The 19,324-nt window shown below is 39.8% G+C and overlaps 1 protein-coding gene across 1 annotated transcript in view; it reads left to right on the plus strand.

Moving 5' to 3' along the window:
* The first annotated feature begins 2,381 nt into the window (after positions 1–2,381).
* Positions 2,382–19,324, plus strand: part of ARFGEF1 (ADP ribosylation factor guanine nucleotide exchange factor 1) — an 87,300-nt gene continuing 70,357 nt past the window's right edge. The window contains exon 1 of the mRNA XM_050318363.1: positions 2,382–2,875. Within this exon, the coding sequence (XP_050174320.1) occupies positions 2,752–2,875 (124 nt within the window). The 5' untranslated portion in view covers positions 2,382–2,751. The remainder of the gene's footprint in view (positions 2,876–19,324) is intronic.

Raw genomic sequence — 19,324 nt, forward strand, 5'->3', positions numbered from 1 at the left:
AATATGAACAAAACAGATAACTGCAGTGCTCAGTGCTCTTTATGTACAGATACCCATTGTCTTCATGATATTGCAAGTCTATTTCTGCTAAATGGACTGTGAAAATCAATAGCAAACTCCATTTACTAAATCACACTTGCAAGCTCTGACTTAGCTAAGGAAATTTGGACTGAAGTGGTTTGTGCAAAACTACCAGCAGGAATTCCATGATAATTCTTACTCTTGCCACGTAGTCACTAGTGCACTTTGCAGCTTTGAAAGACCAGTTATTTTGACATCTGCATTTCTGAACTTGCACTTGTACTTAAAAAAAAAATTTATATTTAACCAACAGGCAAAATGTTTTTGCTAAATAAATTACTAGAAATAATTCCAGTATGCTTAGCAATTGTGCTGCTGAAGACACAGTTTTTTGAATAAACCAACACAATCTGAATATGGTAATTTAAAAACTTGTGTACTTATTTCAAGAATCAATGCGCTCAGTGATGTGACTTCTAACTCTCTCACAAAGCTGTTATAATGCTAAATTCACATAATTTCCTCTTAATATTTTCCGTATTGTTTATCATTTGGCAAGTAAAATAGCCTGAGGGTTCTGACAGTGACCAGAAAAAGCCACTGGTCCAAATAAAGTAATTTCAGCAGAACAAGCATTTTGCCCTAACATTCAGGCCTTCCATTCGGCTATAGCTTTAGCGAATCCCCTGTGCCAGGGTATTCCTTAAAAAGTCCAAGTATAGGTACCAATGAGGCAACAAGTAATTTTGACACAAGTAATTTTTCATTAGGGAAACTGGTTAAAGCCACACTGGGCAACATTAGCTGCCTCTTCATTAGGATGACTGGGATTACTATACCTTTACTAATACAGCTACAACTGCTCCGATGTAGACAAAGAAACAGGTGCTCAAATGAACTGGCTGATTTGCTTACAAGGCCTTAGCATGGAGGCATGACAGGCTGGGCAATCTATCTCAAATTCTCAATAAGGAAAGGGTGGGGACTAACTTTGGAAGGCTGTGTTCTTGACTGATGGAGCAGGACCACAGGAATAGAGAACAGACTGGGAAAGTTAGTTGGGGATTATCTTTACCTGTGTGCTGGCTCTCTGTTCTCCAAGGTCAGAGATGGCCTCCAGTTTCCACAACCATCTCTGCTTTCTGCACACTGATGCTATAGCCTTGTCCTGCTCTGACTAAAAGGTATATGTACAAATTCTGTCCTTCCATTTCCAGATTAATTTTTTTTTTTTTAATCAGGTAAGAATTTTTCAAACCAGAGCTGGCTTCACTTCATGCCAAATTCTACTTTTAAATACTGGCGTACTACCTCTGAGTGCAAAACCTGGCCCTTATGATGTTTTTGCAGTTAGCCAGCTTTGACCTGAGCTTTTCTTGGCTCCAAACCAAGTATGAGGAGATTATGCTTTTACAGTCTGGGAAGAAAAAAGGCCAAAGAACGCAAGCAAAAAAAACCCCACCCAACCCAAAACATAACAACACTCCCCCTCCCCCAAAAAATTTTACAAAAATTTCCGACAATTTATTGAAGTAACAAATCACAAAAGGCACTGTTTAGTTGTAAGTCAAGGGGTTTGGTTTTGGCTCGGTTTTGGTTGGTTTTTTTTTGCTTTTTTGCTTTGTATTCCTAGTGCACGTGCAATGGGAAGAAACGCCGGATGACAGCATACTAAAGGCAGAGGATGCAGGCGATAGGAAAAGGCACCATGCGAACCCCTGCAGGTGCAGCGCTCATCCCCGGCCGAGGAGGGGTGCGGGCAGGCGGCCACAGGACGAGGCGGAGACGAAACCCAAATCCTGGGAGCGGGAGGAGGCTGAAGGAACGCCCCGGGAAGCCCGGACACGTCCCGCAAGCCAAGGCGTTCCTCCCTCCCGCGGCGGCGGGGGCTGCTCGGCGCTCGCTGCCCCCGGGAGCCGGAGCCGCGGGCGCTCCTCGTCACGGGAGGCGGCGGCCGGGGAAGGGCGGCAGCTCCGCTGCGAGGGAGCTCCCTTGCCCCAGCCCCGGAAGAGTCGGCCCTTCAGGGGAAGGTGTCGCATCCCGGGAGAACCTTCTTCTTTTCTTCTTCTTCTTCCTCCTCCTTCTCCCCCTCCTCCTAGCGCTGGTGGCCCGGAAGGGAAGCCCTGCCCCTCCTCCTCATCCCGCTCCCAGGTGGCAGCAGCCATCTCCGTGCCGCCCTCTCCACTGCCTCCCGCGGATCCGCTCCACCTGTAGCGCGGCCGCGGGGCGGGCAGAAGGCGACTGCCCCCCGCCCTCTCGCTTCCCTCCGCCCGCCCTCCCTCCCGGGACACGGCCGCCGCTTCCTCCCGCTCCGGCTGCGGCCCTGACGTCGCTTCCTTCCAACATGGCGAGGGCAGGTTGTTGCTGCGGCCGCCGCCGCCGCTGCTGCCGCCGCCGGTGCTGATGGAGGCGGGCGCGGGCCGGGGGCGGCTCGGGGACTGACGGGCGCCGTCCGCGCACACACGCAGCAGGGGCGGGGGAGAAGGGAGGAGAAGGCTTCGTCCTCCCTCAGCCGCGGGGGTTGGCTGTCGGCGCTGCCCGGGCCCACCCCAGCCTCCCCCCGGGGGAGCCGCCGAGCGGGTGTCGGGACGCCCTCCGAGGGAGCCCTTCCCCCGCGCCCGCCGCGGCCCCTGGCAGCGCTCCCGGCGGGAGCGGCCGGTGCCCTGCTCGCTCTTCCTCACCCCACCCTCCTCCTCCGCCTCCTCCTCTTCTCACGGCTCGATCGCGCCCATGTATGAAGGGAAGAAGACGAAAAACATGTTTCTGACCCGGGCCCTGGAGAAGATCCTGGCCGACAAGGAGGTGAAGAAGGCGCATCACTCCCAGCTGCGCAAAGCCTGCGAGGTGGCCTTAGGTGAGGCGCAGCCCGGGCGGGAAGGGAAGGGGCGGCCAGAGGTCGGGGTGCGCTTTGCCTGTGCGTGTTTGTCTTGCGGGGGGGCTGTGGATCCTCTGGGGGGACGAGGCAGAGGGACTTCCCGGCGGGGAAGGGCCGGGGAAGGTGAGGCTGCGGGCTGAGCCGTGGCACAGGTCTGGGTCGTGCTGCAGAGCCCCAGAAGCCCCCGGCGGTGTGTGTGTACCCTGGGCTGCGGGCGAGCATCGCCGGGAGCGGCCCCGCCGCGCACAGCTCCGCGCTGACAGCGGCGGCGAGGGCGCTGCGGCGCCCGGCGGGTCCTCCTCCTCCTCCTCCTTCTCCTCCTCCCCGCTCGCAGGATGAATAGGCAGAGACGGAGCTGAGCTGAGCAGAGCTGACCTGGAAGCAGACGGCCGGCGGGGAGGGAGCAGGTGACAGGCAGCGGTGAGGGAGGAGGGACGGGTGAGGAAGCGGGGGTGGCGGAGAGCAGAGACAATGACACCGAGCCACGTCTGGAGCTGGTGTCCCTTCGGAGCCGAAAGGAAGGCTAGAGAGGGAGAGGATGGTCCGGGAGATGTGTCAGGGAGAGCGTTAACCGAATCGTTCCTGGTGGAGAAACAGCTGATGGGGAAGAGGGCTTCCTTAGTGCATGTCAGAGCTGGAGCGGCCACTGAAGATCACACAGTTGTTAGGGTTGGAAGGGACTTCTGGAGATCAAGTCCAGCCCCCCATGTTGTTGGGTTCCAAAGAAGTGGGAACGTTTGCCTGCTTCGGGCCGAAGGAGGGGTGTTTGGTTTGTAGTTCAGCTGTGTCAGCACCATCTCGTCAGGGAGCATGAGGGAAGTACCAGCGCTGGAGAGTACAAAGCACATGTACACATCCAATAACAGGCAGCGTAAAAGGACAGCTTGGGCTTCACAGTTCAGACACAGGCAGGGCTTGAACCTATGTGGCAAAATATTGACATATTTGCTGAAAGACTTCTGGAGAAAGACCTGTTTTATTTAAATAATACATAAATGGATTATGTCTCTCCCTTTCTGGTGTAATTGTTTCTGGGTTTGGAGATAATTATCTTGACTTTGTACAGGAATAATATTCATTTAAATGGATTTTTTTGAAGAGATAACATGAAGCTGAAAGTCGCTTGTTTGAAAAATTAATATAAGTAATTTCATGCTGGTTTTTTTTTGTCATTCTGTTTTGTCTTTTATAGTACTTTAAAAAAACCCCAAAACCAAAAAAGAACAATCATCTTCATGTCTTTGTCTGTGCCAGACCCTGACAGATGGAGGGGTAGAAATAACCGTAGATCGACTATTTATTTCTTAAAAATTAAAATTGATCAGAAAGGGTTTGTCTCTTACATTTTGGACTTGTCACTGGAATGGTTAACAATAGTCTCATGATTTATGCAGATGGGATTAAACTGGTAACCCTTTGGCCCTTCCACTGACATTAGACTGTGCATTCAAGTTAGAAATACAACAGAGAAACATTTGGGTTTTTATTGTTAAACTGAATTTATATCCAGCTCGCATGTCATTCATAGAATTAGACATTGATATTAATCTTGTGTTTCTGCTGTACTTTATTTCAGTAGCTTGATCTGTCTTGAGTATCATCCAGATCCCTCCAAGCATGGCTCCTGTGTTTTACACAGATTATAAAACAAGCCTTCTAGACTGTACAACCTGCATCTCATGTCTTGTAAACTGAGACCGCCCCCCAAGCACACATTTCAGTGATTTCTATCCTACAGCTTCACTGAAACCTTTTCCTGTGGATCTGATTGTGTGATTGAGGCCTTAATAGGAAAACAATATGTTATGGATTGAAAAGCCATTGAAGCAGAAAAGAAGAAATACAAGATTGTGTGTATCACCTAAGTATATAGGAGGGCTTTGTGAACTTGAAAAATATCAGACATGATCTTAATTAACAGAGTCCTACTGAAATAAAATTTTTCCAGGTGTGGCACAACAAAATGTAGTTGGTGATTGTAAATGTAGTATGGTCCATTTTCTGGTTTTGTGTGATAGACTCCTAATTCAGAAGTGGCAATATGTATCTGTTGAGTACAGAAGCGCTCATGTCTAGCTATAAAAAGCTTTTCAGAGAAAAGTAGTTACCATCCTTATTTCACATGTGGGGTAACTGGTTGTGAAAGCTGAGCTGAGATTTTCATAGCATTTCATCGTTTTGGAAGTAGGATGCATGTGTCCATCTAGCTCCTCATCTGTTGGAGACTCCTCTTCAACTGGATGCTTCTTTACCACCTTAAGCAAGGAGTACAGACTCTTTATTCCTTAGAAATTGCTTTATTTTGGATAGCAACAACATTAGTGATAAAACATTAGTAAAACATTACTTTAGAATTAAATTCAATTTGTTGTTAACTCTGGCAAAGTCTGACTTTACAGGTTTTTTTGGATTTTTTTTAGTGGTTGTTAAATAAAAAGGTAGCTTTTAAAAATCATGGCAGTAATAACACATCTTCAAATCAACACCTTTTTTTTTTAGTCTGAATATTTAGTTGATTGGTCTTCACTGAAATTGTCTGATTAATACGAAACTCAACCATTAAAGTCTTTTTTTTTTCACAGCTGCATGATTGTAGTAAAGTGTTGCTTATTAGTAGTATTTCAGATATTCTAACTGGGAGTTTTTACTAATCCAGGCTCTTTTTTATTTCATTTTTTTATTTTTTTCCTCCCCTAAATCCACTATTTACATTGTCTGTATAAGAGGCTATTGAAATATCTGAAAAACAAGCAAACACTGACCAGAAATATGATATTCCTGTACAACAGGCAAACAAATTGCAGCTCTGCTTTTTATACTGTATTTAAGAATCTTAAAACTTTAAGAATCTTTTATTTAAAGAATCTTTAATAACATCCTTTTGTCATTTTTAATCTCCATATATTTTCTTACAAATCTGTGCTGTTGCACTTAATTCTGATTATACATCATTTGTTTCTGGTTTGCAAACTCTTAGGAAAAAAAGCCTGCAACATTCCTGGTGTTTGTTACTGTGACAGTCTGACCTCTGAGCAGGTGTTAAGATGAGATCCTTCTAGTATGAGCATTTTTGTGGTCTGTTAGAAGATAAGCAAAATATGAGTTAAGTATTGCAACCTGAATTATAGATGTTCTTTGGCTTTTTAATAGGGATGAAATTAAACCTGATACTTGTAGTATCTTGTGTTTGATGATTCACCAGGTTGTGTCTGGATTAATACAGAACACTTGACTCCGAGTTTAATGGTTTTTTTTCAGGTAACATTGTTCTTTCTGAAAGATATTTTCTCTGTGTAGAAAACATAGCATTTCTTTAGTCACCTAATGTAATAGAGCTAATTTAGAACTTCATCTTGTTTATTTGCACAGCAACAGCTCTTAATCTGTGTAGGGAATAAGTTTATCCTTAAAATTGTCCACTTGCAGAAAGCATTAGGCAGCAAGCTGTCAGAAGGATTAGATTTAGAAGCTACTTTCCAGTGAGTTACCTCCACTGCTGTTTCTGTATTGGTTTTCAGCCATATTACAGTCTAGGAAGCTTTACTGTAAACACACTGTGTTTGCATAATCCATGAAAGATCTTGGGGGGCAGAAGATCCTCATCTGAACATAAAGTTTTCAGTAGACTGAACAAAACTTGCTAGTGCTTTGTGTCAGAATCTGGACTGTGGATTTGTCTGCCTGGAAAGGTGGTTTCATAGGACCAAGCTAAGCAAACCGTAATTCCCTGCTGGTATAAAAGCTGCTAATTCAACTACAGATTGGCAGTCAGGCAACTCTTCCGTAAAACTCCAGACTGCAAGTAATGTAAAATGATGTGGATGTGTACTAGTATGTGCTTCAAAGAAAAGTGTGCAAGTGGTATTTGGAGTTCTGAAACTACCAACTGAAGAGGCCTGGAACTTAGTTTTAAAAGGTTCTTTAGTGCTCCTTGGGTTATTGTAGTCTGTCGTGCAAGGAAGCTGCTGGATGATGTAGGTCTCATGCAGTGTGAAAGTAACAACTCCATTCAGTTTGTGCTGCCATTACGTGCATGTGTAGGATGATGAGGCAGCAGGATGTAATTAAGCACTGAATCTTAGGTTTTCTGGAAACAGGTAGCATTTGGAGTAGAACTTACCCAGGGTTGGGAAGGTTCATCTACATCCTTACCTGCACAGATTTGTAAATGACCTGAGAAAATCTCACCTGCATACATGTTTCTGTCTCTCTTTTTACCCTTTACTAGATTCTAGTTTCATCTTCTTGTGTCCTTCACATATACATATGATCATGTATATTAGAGTAAGTTAGGTTAACAGTACTGAAGTGCATGTATGTGTTGGAAATACTGGGTGCATTGTAAAATACCTTCCTAAACTATCATGGACAGTTAAAAATGCATTTTGAAGACCATTATCATGTTACTGCACTGAAATAAATTTTACTGGGGAAGTTGAGGATTAGCTAAATTTTTGTTTTTGATTTGGGTAGTGCTGCTCTTGACAGGCTGCCTTCCATCTTTCATGAGTACTAGTTGTCCTTTTTTAGAATCCAGAGGTCAGAATTTTTGATGTCTCTGCTGAATACAAAGAGATCTGTAACATTGTCTGTTGTCTGCAAGTGCTAAGGGCATGTATTTCACAACACATGTCACTATTGTCCATAGAAAATTTGTTTTCTGGTTGTAATTGTTCTTCTGAAACACTTATCTTTAAGTAAGCAAGGAGGATAAATGGACACTTCTTGCTAGTAAAACCCAAGATGTATATTTTAAAAAAAAACCCCAAACCCCTAAAAGTTGAAGCTGCCATTCCCTCCTCTTGCTTGCTTTGCTAAGCTTGGATTTAACTAGCAGGGTTTAACTTTCAGTCTCATCTACTTTTGCAAAGATTTAAAACTTGGCTTGGTAACAGTAAGTTTGAGTGGCCCCATAAACTGCTTTCCAGGTTGCCTTTTGCATTTGTTGTGTAAGGTGCTGTTTATGTGGAATTTATGGGGCTAATTTAAGAAAAGTTGTGTATAGTGGGAATTTTTATTGTTTAAAATACAGTCAGATCTTGGCTATGCAGAATGGCAATGCTGATGAGCTTTTTTGAGGAAGGACATGGTTGGCAGGGTGCATGTAAGAATGCATTTATAGAAAACAAGGTAGATTGTATCTGGGTTGGAAAAATTAATGGATAATGAGCATCAAATACTTGGTTTTTGTCTTGGAAGGAAAAATTCATATTTCTTTTAGGTGTAGCTTTGACTTCATCCTGAAATATGTGCTCTGTTAAAGCCTTTGATATTTTGAATTTTAACATTGATTTTCACTATCTTTTAAAATTTAATTTTGAAAGACTTCAACATATCTTTGGGACACAGGACAGCTTTTAAATACCTCTGTTCTGCTGCATATTTTAGAGCCCTAATTGGAATGTTGAAGCTTAAAATGAAAAGTTCTTGTCTTGTGACCAGAATGCATTTATTTCTTCTAAGAACTATCTTTGCTGTTTTGTGGAGTTTTGTTCTAGCTGATTTTTCTTTCTGCACACTTCCAGTGTATTACTGCTGTAATTTTCATCTTTTAATTTCTTCCCTCAGTTCTTGTCTCCAGTTAACCACTGTGTCATTCATTCAGGATGACACTAGTGTCTATTCTTGTGCATCTTCTTCACATATAGTTGAAAAAAAAATTAACTTGACTGTTGACATCAGATGTACATTTAAGACCTCTTCTGGAATCCTTCAGAGAACAATTTGGTGTTGAGATAGTATTTTGATATCTTGTTAAATATGTTCACTTGTGTAGTTTTCAGGAAGGATCGTCACATGGGTGCTCATAGAGACGTAGCTTCAGCCGGTGGTATTCTAAGTCAGTCTCTCTTCCCTGTTCCTGGCAAACCTCCTAGCTGAAATCACAGACTTAAAAAGACCTAGATGAGGAAGGCTTGTCTTTTTTGGGGGGCACCCAGCTGTCAGTTTGGGTTTTTTTTTTGGTGTTGATACTTTTATCAGGTTGCTGATTAGTTTGCACTTTAAATAAACGCACCCAGGAGCCAGGAAGTGAGACCAGCAAATTTGTACATGACTCTCATTCAATTCTGCAACAGCCAGCCCTAAATTGGTGAATTGAGTGGGCAGAGAAAAGGAGTTCCATGTTTTCTGCATTCAGACAGAAAGCTTTCCTGTGTGACATGTAAATTGGTGGTTTGCAGGCAGAAAATACTTTGGTCTGGGAAAGGCAGCTACTGGCAGTAGAGCAGCATAGGCTGAAGGGACTTGGGAAACGCAGCTCTGCGGATTTCGAAAAGAAGGGGAGGTACCAAGGAAACAGAGTTGAGTAAGAAGTTTGATAATTTGTATCTGTTAAAGAAGGCAGAACTCTATTATGTGTGTCTGAAAGACAAAAATAAGGTGTTATAGCTGTGTTAGTCGGATGCACACAGACCAAGAAGTATTCTGTGCAGTAGCTTACAGTTCACCTTTAGTTCATTTCCATAAGTAAATAGTAGAAGAAACTATAGGTTACTCTTAGGCAAACCAGACCTTCAAGAAAAATCATATACATACATACAAAAAGTCTCCAAACAATCAGGGAAAACATAAAATGCTTCTGTGGGACTTTATAGAAAGACAGTATTGTACAAGGATAATTGAAGAAGTGGTAGCTGGTGTTCCTATGAAAAACACCTGATGTCAGAATCTAAAATTAAGAAAATAAACAACACCCCAAACTAAATAAACAACACCTATCACTATATATTTTATAGATACCTTAATGGAGTGCAGGGGAGTGTTAAAAGTCTGTTTTGAGGGGTAAGGTGTAGATGATACTTGTTATATGATACTCTCCATTTTGAACATAGATGTAAAGAGATGCTAAAAATAGACCTGTGAAGACCTGAGAGTTTGAAATAGACGGCACAATTCTCTTATTGATTTCTAATCGATCTTAGGACGCTAAGACAATTCCAGAGGACCGGAAGAGATCTACTACTGTGCCAGCATTGTTACAAGAATGAATAGAAATGATCTAGGTGATTACTAGTGTATGGGCCTAACTTTGATCCCAGGCAAAGTAGTGAAGTGACTGATACATGGTATGAGTGAGAATAAAATTGACAGTCAGCAAGGTATTGAGAAAGATTTGAAAAAAAGGCAGGTCCTCTACAGTGTTAAGTTTTTCACCACATTTTAGTCTTATGTAAATCCTGCATTCTTCAGTTCTTAATTTTATGTGATGAGTAAAAGTAAAAATTGCCAAACTGCTAAAAAAGGACTTGATAAAATTTCAATTTGAATTGATAAATATTGACAAATTTGGTGTGGGTTTTTTGTTTGTTTTTGTTTGGGTTTAGTTTTGTTCCTCTCCCACTTTTTCCATGTTGCTTCTTTCCTGTCTGCCCTTGGTCTTAGCTTTAAGGTATTCTTCTCGATGTTGGAGATTTTGCTTGGTTTCCTTAAGGGTTTCTGGGCTTAGTGTTGTTTGCTGTTTTTCTTCAATTTGAAGTTTTAAATTTTATTTTTAGTGTGGATGTATTAGTAGGTGATGAGATTTCAGTTGGGAAGCAGGAACTCTTAAAAGAACTTGAAGACTTGAATAAGCTGAGCTCTTGGTTTATGCTGTAGTCAAGAGCAACGTGGAAGCTTGGATAGGGACTGTGGAGGTTATCCTAACTCCAGCTAATACAACTTAGAGCTGTTTTGTCATGCATGGGTGGGTTTTTTTGTCTTTTATCCGAGCTTTTTATTTTAGAACTGTATGTATACTTTAATAGCAGAACTAAATTATTTCTAAAACCAAGAGTGTCTTTTAAAAAGACATTTAGATCATGATTGGTCTGGACATTTTTTTTTCTCTTTTGAAATGATTTTAGTTCAGAATGTTTGATTTTTTTTCCCTCTCCCCCCATTCCTGTCTATCATGTATACTCATGTGGTACCAGATTGCACAGTTATTGATGTTATGCTCTTTAATACTTGTTTTTGTTCAGATGGGTCATGTCTGCTCTCCTGTGTTCTTCAGTCTTCTTCATTTCATGTTTTTCTTATGTCAGAAAAATTATATTTTAAAGATAAGTGAAAATACCCTTGAGATAAATGGATTTATTCAAGCTCTCTTTTCTGTCTACTCAAACACAAAGGGAGATAGGTTTCAAAAAGATGCTCCATTAATAATATAAATTCTGCACGTTCTTTCTTTAGCACTTGCTGTTCTAATAATCTTAGCAGGTTTTGTAATGTTATTCCTTCTTTTCATTTAGAAATAAAAATGTAATTAGGTTTGTAAATATTTCATGTCAGGAGATTCTAGCCAGTGTTGGATACAGGAGTGTTTTACTGCCCCCCCCCCTTTTTTTTTTTTTTTTTTTTTTTTTTTTTTTTTAAATCCTGAAGTACGTGTGTGACTCCTGTGTGTCAGTTTGCATTGCAGTTAGTTTTTAGCAATGTTTGAATGACCAGCATGCTTCAGCATTGCACTGTGCAAGCTTTGCAGTTTGAGAGATACTAGGGAGGAGATATTTTTAGACTTTGAGATAAAAATATGGAGGTTTACTGAAGACATTAAATAGCATTTTATACTACAGGGCTAAGCTATCTGCTTGAATAGTATGAGGTGCACTCTCAGAGTTTCAAATCTGTAAATTGAAAATAAGTAGTGTGGCACTGGTGTGATTTCTTTGGTAGCTTCCCATCATGTTTTAAGTTTAGTAATGTGCTAAAAATTAACACAGATATTTGCACAAAACAGTGTGCTTTTGATGCAGGTTGTAAGCATAAACTAATGGGAGTGCCCTTTCGTATGAAAATATTTTTTTCAAAAGTATGGTTCTGTTGCGTGTTAAAACTTAACACCTCTGCATGCCTGGCAAGTGATCTTGCAGGTGCTAACAGGTGTATAAAGGTGTATAAAGGTCTGGGTGTTACTGTTGCATGGACTGAGCAGCTGGCATAAAATCACTGGGGTTTTTCTGCAACTCAGGAAAGCTGGAAAATGCGTCTTGGCTTGCTTCGTTTGGCTAATGACTGATGTTTACAAGAATGCTGTACTGGATCCTGTGTGGTGTGTGGGGAAGTGGATAGGAATAAATTAAGCTCTGGTTTAATTGTTTTGAAATGGAAACAGAGCTTTATAACCTTGAGTAAAATTGTTGGAATAGGACAGCTGCTGCATTTGCATGAAAGTTTGAAAAACTGGATAAAGACAGTCTAAGTGTCTGAGAAGTATGATTAAAATTTTCCTCACCTGCAGTGAAATGAGACACTTAGATGTTTTCCACTTGCAATTTTAGACATGACACTTTATTTTGTGTGATTATGTGTGCATAATTAGGCATATAAATAGATCTCGAATGCCTAGAAATTTTGCTGTAAAGAGAACTAGTTTTCTTCTTTAAAATTGTACCTAACACTGGGGGGAAAACAGATTGTGGTGGTCAGCGATGTTTGGAGAAGCTTCAGGTTTGTATCTTACGTGCAGGAAAGAAGACAAGAGGAGCCAAGTTTGACCTCCATCCCTGAGTCTTGCTCGAAACCAAATTTGCATTGGAATTATTAATGGTCTTTTACATTGAAGGAAAAGAAGTACTTGGACCATTCTCTCCTTGTTCATCGCCTTATCACATGAAAGCAGAAGCTGCTGTCTGCCTGGTTGCTGTTCGGGCTTTCAGTGATGAACTTGAGGCAGGTGACAGTTCTTTGACTGACTGTTGTAGTTTATAACAGCTTTTATTTTAACCACGTGTCCTGAAATGCTCTTAAAGAACGAGTAAGAGAGGCACAATCTCAGTGCAGCAGAAAGTATAAGTAATTACTGTTAAATAGAAATTATATTGTTAAATGGAATAATTTGTGTAGTCAATGCAAATACATTTTTTCACAATAGTTTATTATGAACAGTGGATCCAGTAAATATGGAACTGAATGCCTTAAATTCTTCACACTTTGGTGAAGTGGTAAAAGCAGTGGTAAAAGCAGCACTTAGTAGCACAGTTTGCAGCATGGGTGGAGCTAACAATATTGTGTAGTGGTGATCTTTTTAAGTAGCCTTTCACTTGTCTTCTTATTGGCATATGAGAAAAGAAAGAATAGTTACCATATGAGTAGTTGTCTTAATTTATGTTGTCCAAACTTGTCTCAAAAAATTTCATATATGTAAATAAAAGAACATGGAAAATTAAGGCTTCATTGTATTAATAATCTAATGCATATATGCTGAACTAAAAGCAGCCACACTGGAGGTTTCAAAGTCCTTCAGTACTCATAGTCTTTCTTCTTTTGTTCTTTCAAGAATCTTAGTCTGAGCTGCTTCCTATATCAGAATTTAATGGAGAAATCAGAACTTTAGTGATCACCTTGAAACATTTGAAACATCTCACATCAGGACTTCAGATTTAAAGTTTGAGCTTTCCATTACAAATACAAACTTCTATGTGGGTGAAAATTACGAATTTGGTATGGTTGTAACCTTTTTGAGGGGCATACCATAGATATGAAAATAAACTTAAGTCCGTACTTCTTCGTTATCCTTTTGTTTGTTTGTTTGTTTCCACTGTCAAATAGAACTTGATGAATTTTATGGACACGCATTAAATTGTAGTCTGCTTGTCTTCTTGTAGCTGGAAAAGATAATGATTGTCTCACAATTCAGAGCTACAGCAGGAGGGAAGTGGCTTAATGCTCTCTTAATTAGAAGGCTACCAGTAGTATAATTCGTGTATAGACTTACATGTGACCTTTAAAGTTTTAGCACTTGAAATAGGTAAGAGTCTTACAGTGTCATGTGTTTTATTGCTTTTGAAGTTACTGTAGTGAGCAGGCTGCTTAATGTTGGGGTATGTTGGTATGCTTAATGTATGTTGGGGTTTTATTTTTTGCCATTTCTCAAGGTATTATGGATTTAAAAAGTATCCTGTATTTAAGTCTGAAATAAAACTTAGTAATTTCCAAGTTTTAAATTGTCTTTTAAACTACCCATTTACAAATTGGAAAAAAAAAAGTACTCATATCTATAGCAGGGATGGAGGTTAAAAATAAAGTGTAGATTTTCCCCCATATTACAAAGGGATCTCTTAAATTGATTCTTGCTGTTCTTAGAAATTAACACTGCACAAGGTCTTACTGTCCTTGGTTGTATCTTGTCTTTGAGAAATCAGAGTTCTGATTGCTTGACAGAAAGGTGAATGAAACCTCCTCATAGATGTTGAAAATGTTATAGCAAGTGCTTGTCCCTTTCAGAAGGAGGATGGTCAAAAAGCATAAATGTTCATGCTTTTTGCAGGATGTAGGGAAGGTTACTACCCATAGTTTGACCAGTTTTAACTCTGGATTTTATTAAAAAATATTCTAGCAGCTAAAATAAATACCTGCTTTAAGATAAATATGCTCACATGGCTGGCTTAGAGTAACCATATGCCAGGATTTCGTTTATTCCATGAGTCTGTTCTGTGTACTGCACCTATTTAATATGTTGTATGCTTGTGTTTGTGGAGGGCACACCAGAGATGTAATTACTTTTCTTACCCTGAGTAAACTGTGAAGCTTGTATGTAATAGTAATTTGTGGTTATACTTTAAAAATATATGGAATAAGGATGCATCATCACTGCTATGCATGTGTGTTTACTCCTGAAAAATAATTTTTAAAGGGAAAAACAGGAACGCGTGAAGGATCCTCTTACATGACAAAGTATTACTGAAGAGGTGGGCTGTGTGAAGAGGGAACGTGTGGCTTTTGTTCATCCTGCCAAATGATCCAGAAGCAAGACTGAAAAACATAATGCCAGTCTTGTTCTGCAGCAGCAGCCTGTCCTTGCCAGAATAAATACAAAGCATTACTAAAACATTTATTTTAGTCCTTGGTTGTCACCAACCAAGCAAATGGGCAAATAGAGCATAGTAGAAAATAACAGAGAAGTGTCAAGAGATAGTTATCTATTGATGAAACTATGTCAAAAAGAAATGCTTGCTAGTATATGAATGCCAGAAGTCTTTAAAAATGGTCAGCCGAGAAAGTATCAGTAGTTTTAAAATGTGGATGCTGTCTTAATAGGCCAGGAATGAGAGGGATAATTTGTGGAAAAGTCTTAATTACATAGCATTAACTATGTAGGTATGAATGTTTAATTTGCTGTACTTGACAGAAAGCTTAGTCATGGTAGGTAAATAAATTCAACTGCATTGACAAGTAACATTCAGTTAAGATGTATTGAACAGGTCTTGAGTCCTTCTTGAGCAGTATCCAGAAATCGGTTTAAGATGAGCAATTAAAGAACTGATAGCCTTCTCTGTAATAGCATTCTGATCATTATATGCTCAAACATAGTCTCAAAAGGACCAAAATGCTTAGAGGTGATTTTTGTCATGTGTTTTGTTAACAGTTAGTGTATATCAGGTATCAGTAAAAGCTCGTGAAAAGTTTGTGATAAAGCCGATATGAACAAATAGTGAAGAAAACACACCCATATCTATGCGTGTAAATGATAATAGTATCACAAAAGTATTTCGAGGATATAATCAGTTGACAGTAAAGGAATGGGAGACTAGAGTCAGTGTTTGGGAGTATTTTTCTTTTAAAAAAAAGTGCCAAGGGATGAAGAAATCTTGAGAACTTCAGCCTCCCAAGTCTGAATTGTAGCAAAGAATAAAGCTGATCGAGAACAGAATGGGTGTGTGTACTGTGGTGAGGCAGAATTGGTGCAAACTTTGCAGAGGGGAAACTTACCATCCCAAATGTGCAAGACAGAGTTGATGTGTGTATAGGTAAGTGTAGGGTAAGCCAGTTTTACAGTAAACCTCAACCAGGTTGCTCACCCAGGGTTTCTGGAGGTACTGAGCTGTCAAGGATTACATGCACTGCTTTTCCTGCACAGAGGTCTTTCAGTTCTCTAGAGGTTTGTGGTGTTTTAGGGTGAGTGGTGAGGTGACAAAGGTTGACAAAGAAAATACTTAACAGAGTGCAAAGAACCTGCTAAAGCCAGCAGCTGTGCTGTACTGACCATATGACATGGTTCTAGTGGAGTGTTGCTGAAGGCAAACTGACCCCTATGAGTGGAGGAGGAAACTGGTCTAAATTGCACAAGCATGGGCTCTTACAAACTTTTATCTGTGATGGTAGGGTGTGTGGCATTTGAATCACTGTGAATGATTCAGTCAGAATATTGATTCCTTTGTCAAAAAGACAAATATGAAAACAATAGAGAAAATATTGAACTGTTACACCACTTTATAAAGATATCATGTGTTCCATGTGCAGTTTTGCTCTCTGCTGCTCCTGAGAGACCGTGGTCTTAGAAATGATGCATTGGAAGTCAGCAAGGATGGAATATTTTTCAGAGGTGACCAAGCAGACTATGCTTCTTGCTCTCCTTGCATTTAAAGGAAGTTTGTAAGATTTCAAGTGGTATAGACATGAAGAGAGAATAATTGATTGTAATTTCTCATAATGCAGATCCAGAGATCCTGTAAAGAACCCAGCTTATTTAGGTAAAGCAAAAAAAATGCTCTTTCCAGCAGCTTGTAATTATATTCATCCCAAAAGTTAAAATTGTTTGAAAAGTGATTAAATGAAAATTTAACAAGGGTTGTCAAACCTGCAGGAACAGTCTCTGTGCAGGAAGAGTATAAGCCACAGATGGCTAAATGCTGGTAGGAGGGAACTATTGCAGCATTCTTGCCCTGCTTTTATAATCTGCATTTACTTAAGCATATGCTGTTGGCCACTCATGAAAGCAAAATGCAGGCTAGATATCAAGGGTTTAAGAAAAATCTTCTGTTCTTGTACTTTTTTTTCCAATACAGTCTGATATTTTGAGATTTTATTTCTGTGTTTGCTCCCCAGTTCCTAGAGTTTCCACAAACTGTATTTCAAAATCTGGGATAGGGATACTCCATTTCTGTTAGAATCTTTGGACATGGATCTGCTTATGTATTTCATGAAACATTCATTGTCTGTCAAGCTTTATTAGTTGCCTTCATTCCTCACTTGAAATTTATTTTTCCGCTATGGCTTCATTTTGTGGTGAAATAGCTTTTGAGCTGGGTGGTACAAAAGTTCAAAACTATTTTTTTTTTTTGCTTATTTATGTATTAAAATGTATGTTTAGCTACAAAGGAAAAAGACATTTTTCTTCTTAACTAAATAGACTAGAGCTACTGCATACAAATCCCTGTCTTATGACATGACATGGTGATTGAAAATACTGTTGTTCTGGGAATGGCATCATGAACTGAAGATACAGTGACTCTAGAATTAAACTTTGCATGTAGGTGTAAAAAGCTGTGTTGTATCTGAAGTAGGAAGAACAGAATGCTTGTATAACACAAGGAGAACTCAACTGTTGCAAAATATACCGTGGATTGATTTTTCCAATTTAATTTTGGTTAGACCTTAAAAAATTTTGATTCATAAAGTGCCCAAATACATAAGTGAAAATAGTCTTTATTTCTTTGAGCTTCTGTCGTAATTTATGTGAATGCAGTGCTTTATGTATACAACTGTAATATTGTTGTTAAAATATGTGAGTATTGGTGCTGAGGAAAAATTGAGAAACTGGCTGTGTGACTTAAATTCATGTTGTCTGTCACTTCTATTAGTAGGTTGTTAATTCTCTTATAAGAGCATAAACTCCCGAAACAGGATTCACTTAGAGTTAAGATGCCTAAGGTTAGGGGCCTTTATATCTGATCTGTTGTATTCCATAATTATTGATCAGCTCTGTGCTGGCTTTGGAGAATGCTTGGGCAAGTCCTGAAGCACACCTCCTGGTCCGTCTGCTGCACAGCTTCCTCAGCTCCTAATTGCATTGACGACTTGCATTTGCAGGAGGTCGGGCAGATGGCGTGTGTGAAACACACAGGGAGAAACATCATATATATATCAAGCTGAATCCTGGCTTGAATGTGACATTTTGTGTTTCTAAATTTAGGTTCTGTTGAATGTTTAGATACTTTTTCAGCTGTAAATGCAAACAATTAAAAATGGTAATTAAATTTTAAGAGTTACTTAGATACTTAAGAGACGTGTTTCTGTTAAGCCTTGTATTCATCACATTGTTTGACCTCAAGCAAGTGTGCAGAAATTTCTTGCTTAGGGGAATGGATATGGTGGAAGAATCCAGCAACTATATTGCAGATGGCTGAGATAATTTCTTTCTATCAGATCTTTGATAATTTTTTTTTTTTTTTTTCTTTCTTTTTAATTTTTTTTTTTTTTTTTAGTTAGACTGCTCATGTTTGCCTGCTTTGAACTTAAAGGTCAAACTTAAAGATGATCTTCAGAGAGAAGCATATTGTGTCTCTTCAGATGACTTACAAATCACAGGATTTTTTTCTGGATATGTTCAACTTCAGATAAGCTTTTTCAGGCAGATAGAAATGAATTGATTCAAAATGCTTTCCCTATTTCAAATGTAATCTTATGTCTACAAAATTTGTTTCTGACATACATATATATATATGTTTGTTGTGGTGGTTTTTTTCCCCAGAAACTCATACATTTCAAACAGAGTGTGAGGGATGTGCTTGAGCTTCTGATCTTAAAAATGAGGGAAACTAACCTATTCATTTTAGGGAGGGGAAGGACGAGAAGCCCAGCTTGATATGAAAAGGCACAACGTGCATTGCCACTGGCTTGCTTTTGTTGTAAGACACGATACTACATTTCTTTCATATCTGATAGTTTTCACCAGAAATGTCATACATAATCAGCTGTGTTGCTTAAAGTTTGCAGCAGCAGAACTCAGAGGGCAACATATCAAGGTGCTGTAGCAAATCAAGAGCTACTGATGATTGACCTTCACTAGAACCAGGCAAATATATTTCACAATCTTAAACAACAGAGCTAATGGTTTCTGTGTGGCTTTGAGGAAGCGCAAACCCACCAGGATTAGAAAGTGTGTGCAGTCCTGTTCTTGCATGCAGTGCAAGCCACAATTCTGCTGACTGGAGCAAATACTGAATCAAGTGAACTAATGAACATTTGAGAAAATTGATAGGAGGAACGAGTGTATTGAGTCTCTCTGCAATACATGCTATTGAGAGTATCTGTCCTGGGTTTTCACTCTATTTTCTCTTTGCTGAATATGCTGAGAAACTAATGTACCCCATCAGTTGACTCAGGTAAACAAAAGTGGAGATGAGTCTGTTGTCTTGCATGAACTATTCTAGAGAGGCTGCAGGAATTGCATTATTATTTCAGACCACTAAATTGTATCATCCTTCAAACTTAACCTTACCCCCCTCCCTTAGATTTGAAACTTAATTCAATTGGTAGATTCACAGCTCTTTTTAGGAGAGTTACAGGTATTTGCAGGAATTCACATGCAGAGTGCTTTGTAATGTTGGGTTGCAATGACAGAGGGAATGTAAATATGAACTTGACTTCTCTCAAGAATTATGCTGATTATAATCCCTCTGTTATGGAATTTATAATTGGTAGTTAGTTTCTTTTACTTTGCTATGA

This window comes from Myiozetetes cayanensis, unplaced genomic scaffold (genome assembly GCF_022539395.1).
Source record: "Myiozetetes cayanensis isolate MyiCay16 unplaced genomic scaffold, myiCay2020 scf1, whole genome shotgun sequence".
In the NCBI taxonomy this organism is placed as follows: Eukaryota; Metazoa; Chordata; class Aves; order Passeriformes; family Tyrannidae; genus Myiozetetes; species Myiozetetes cayanensis.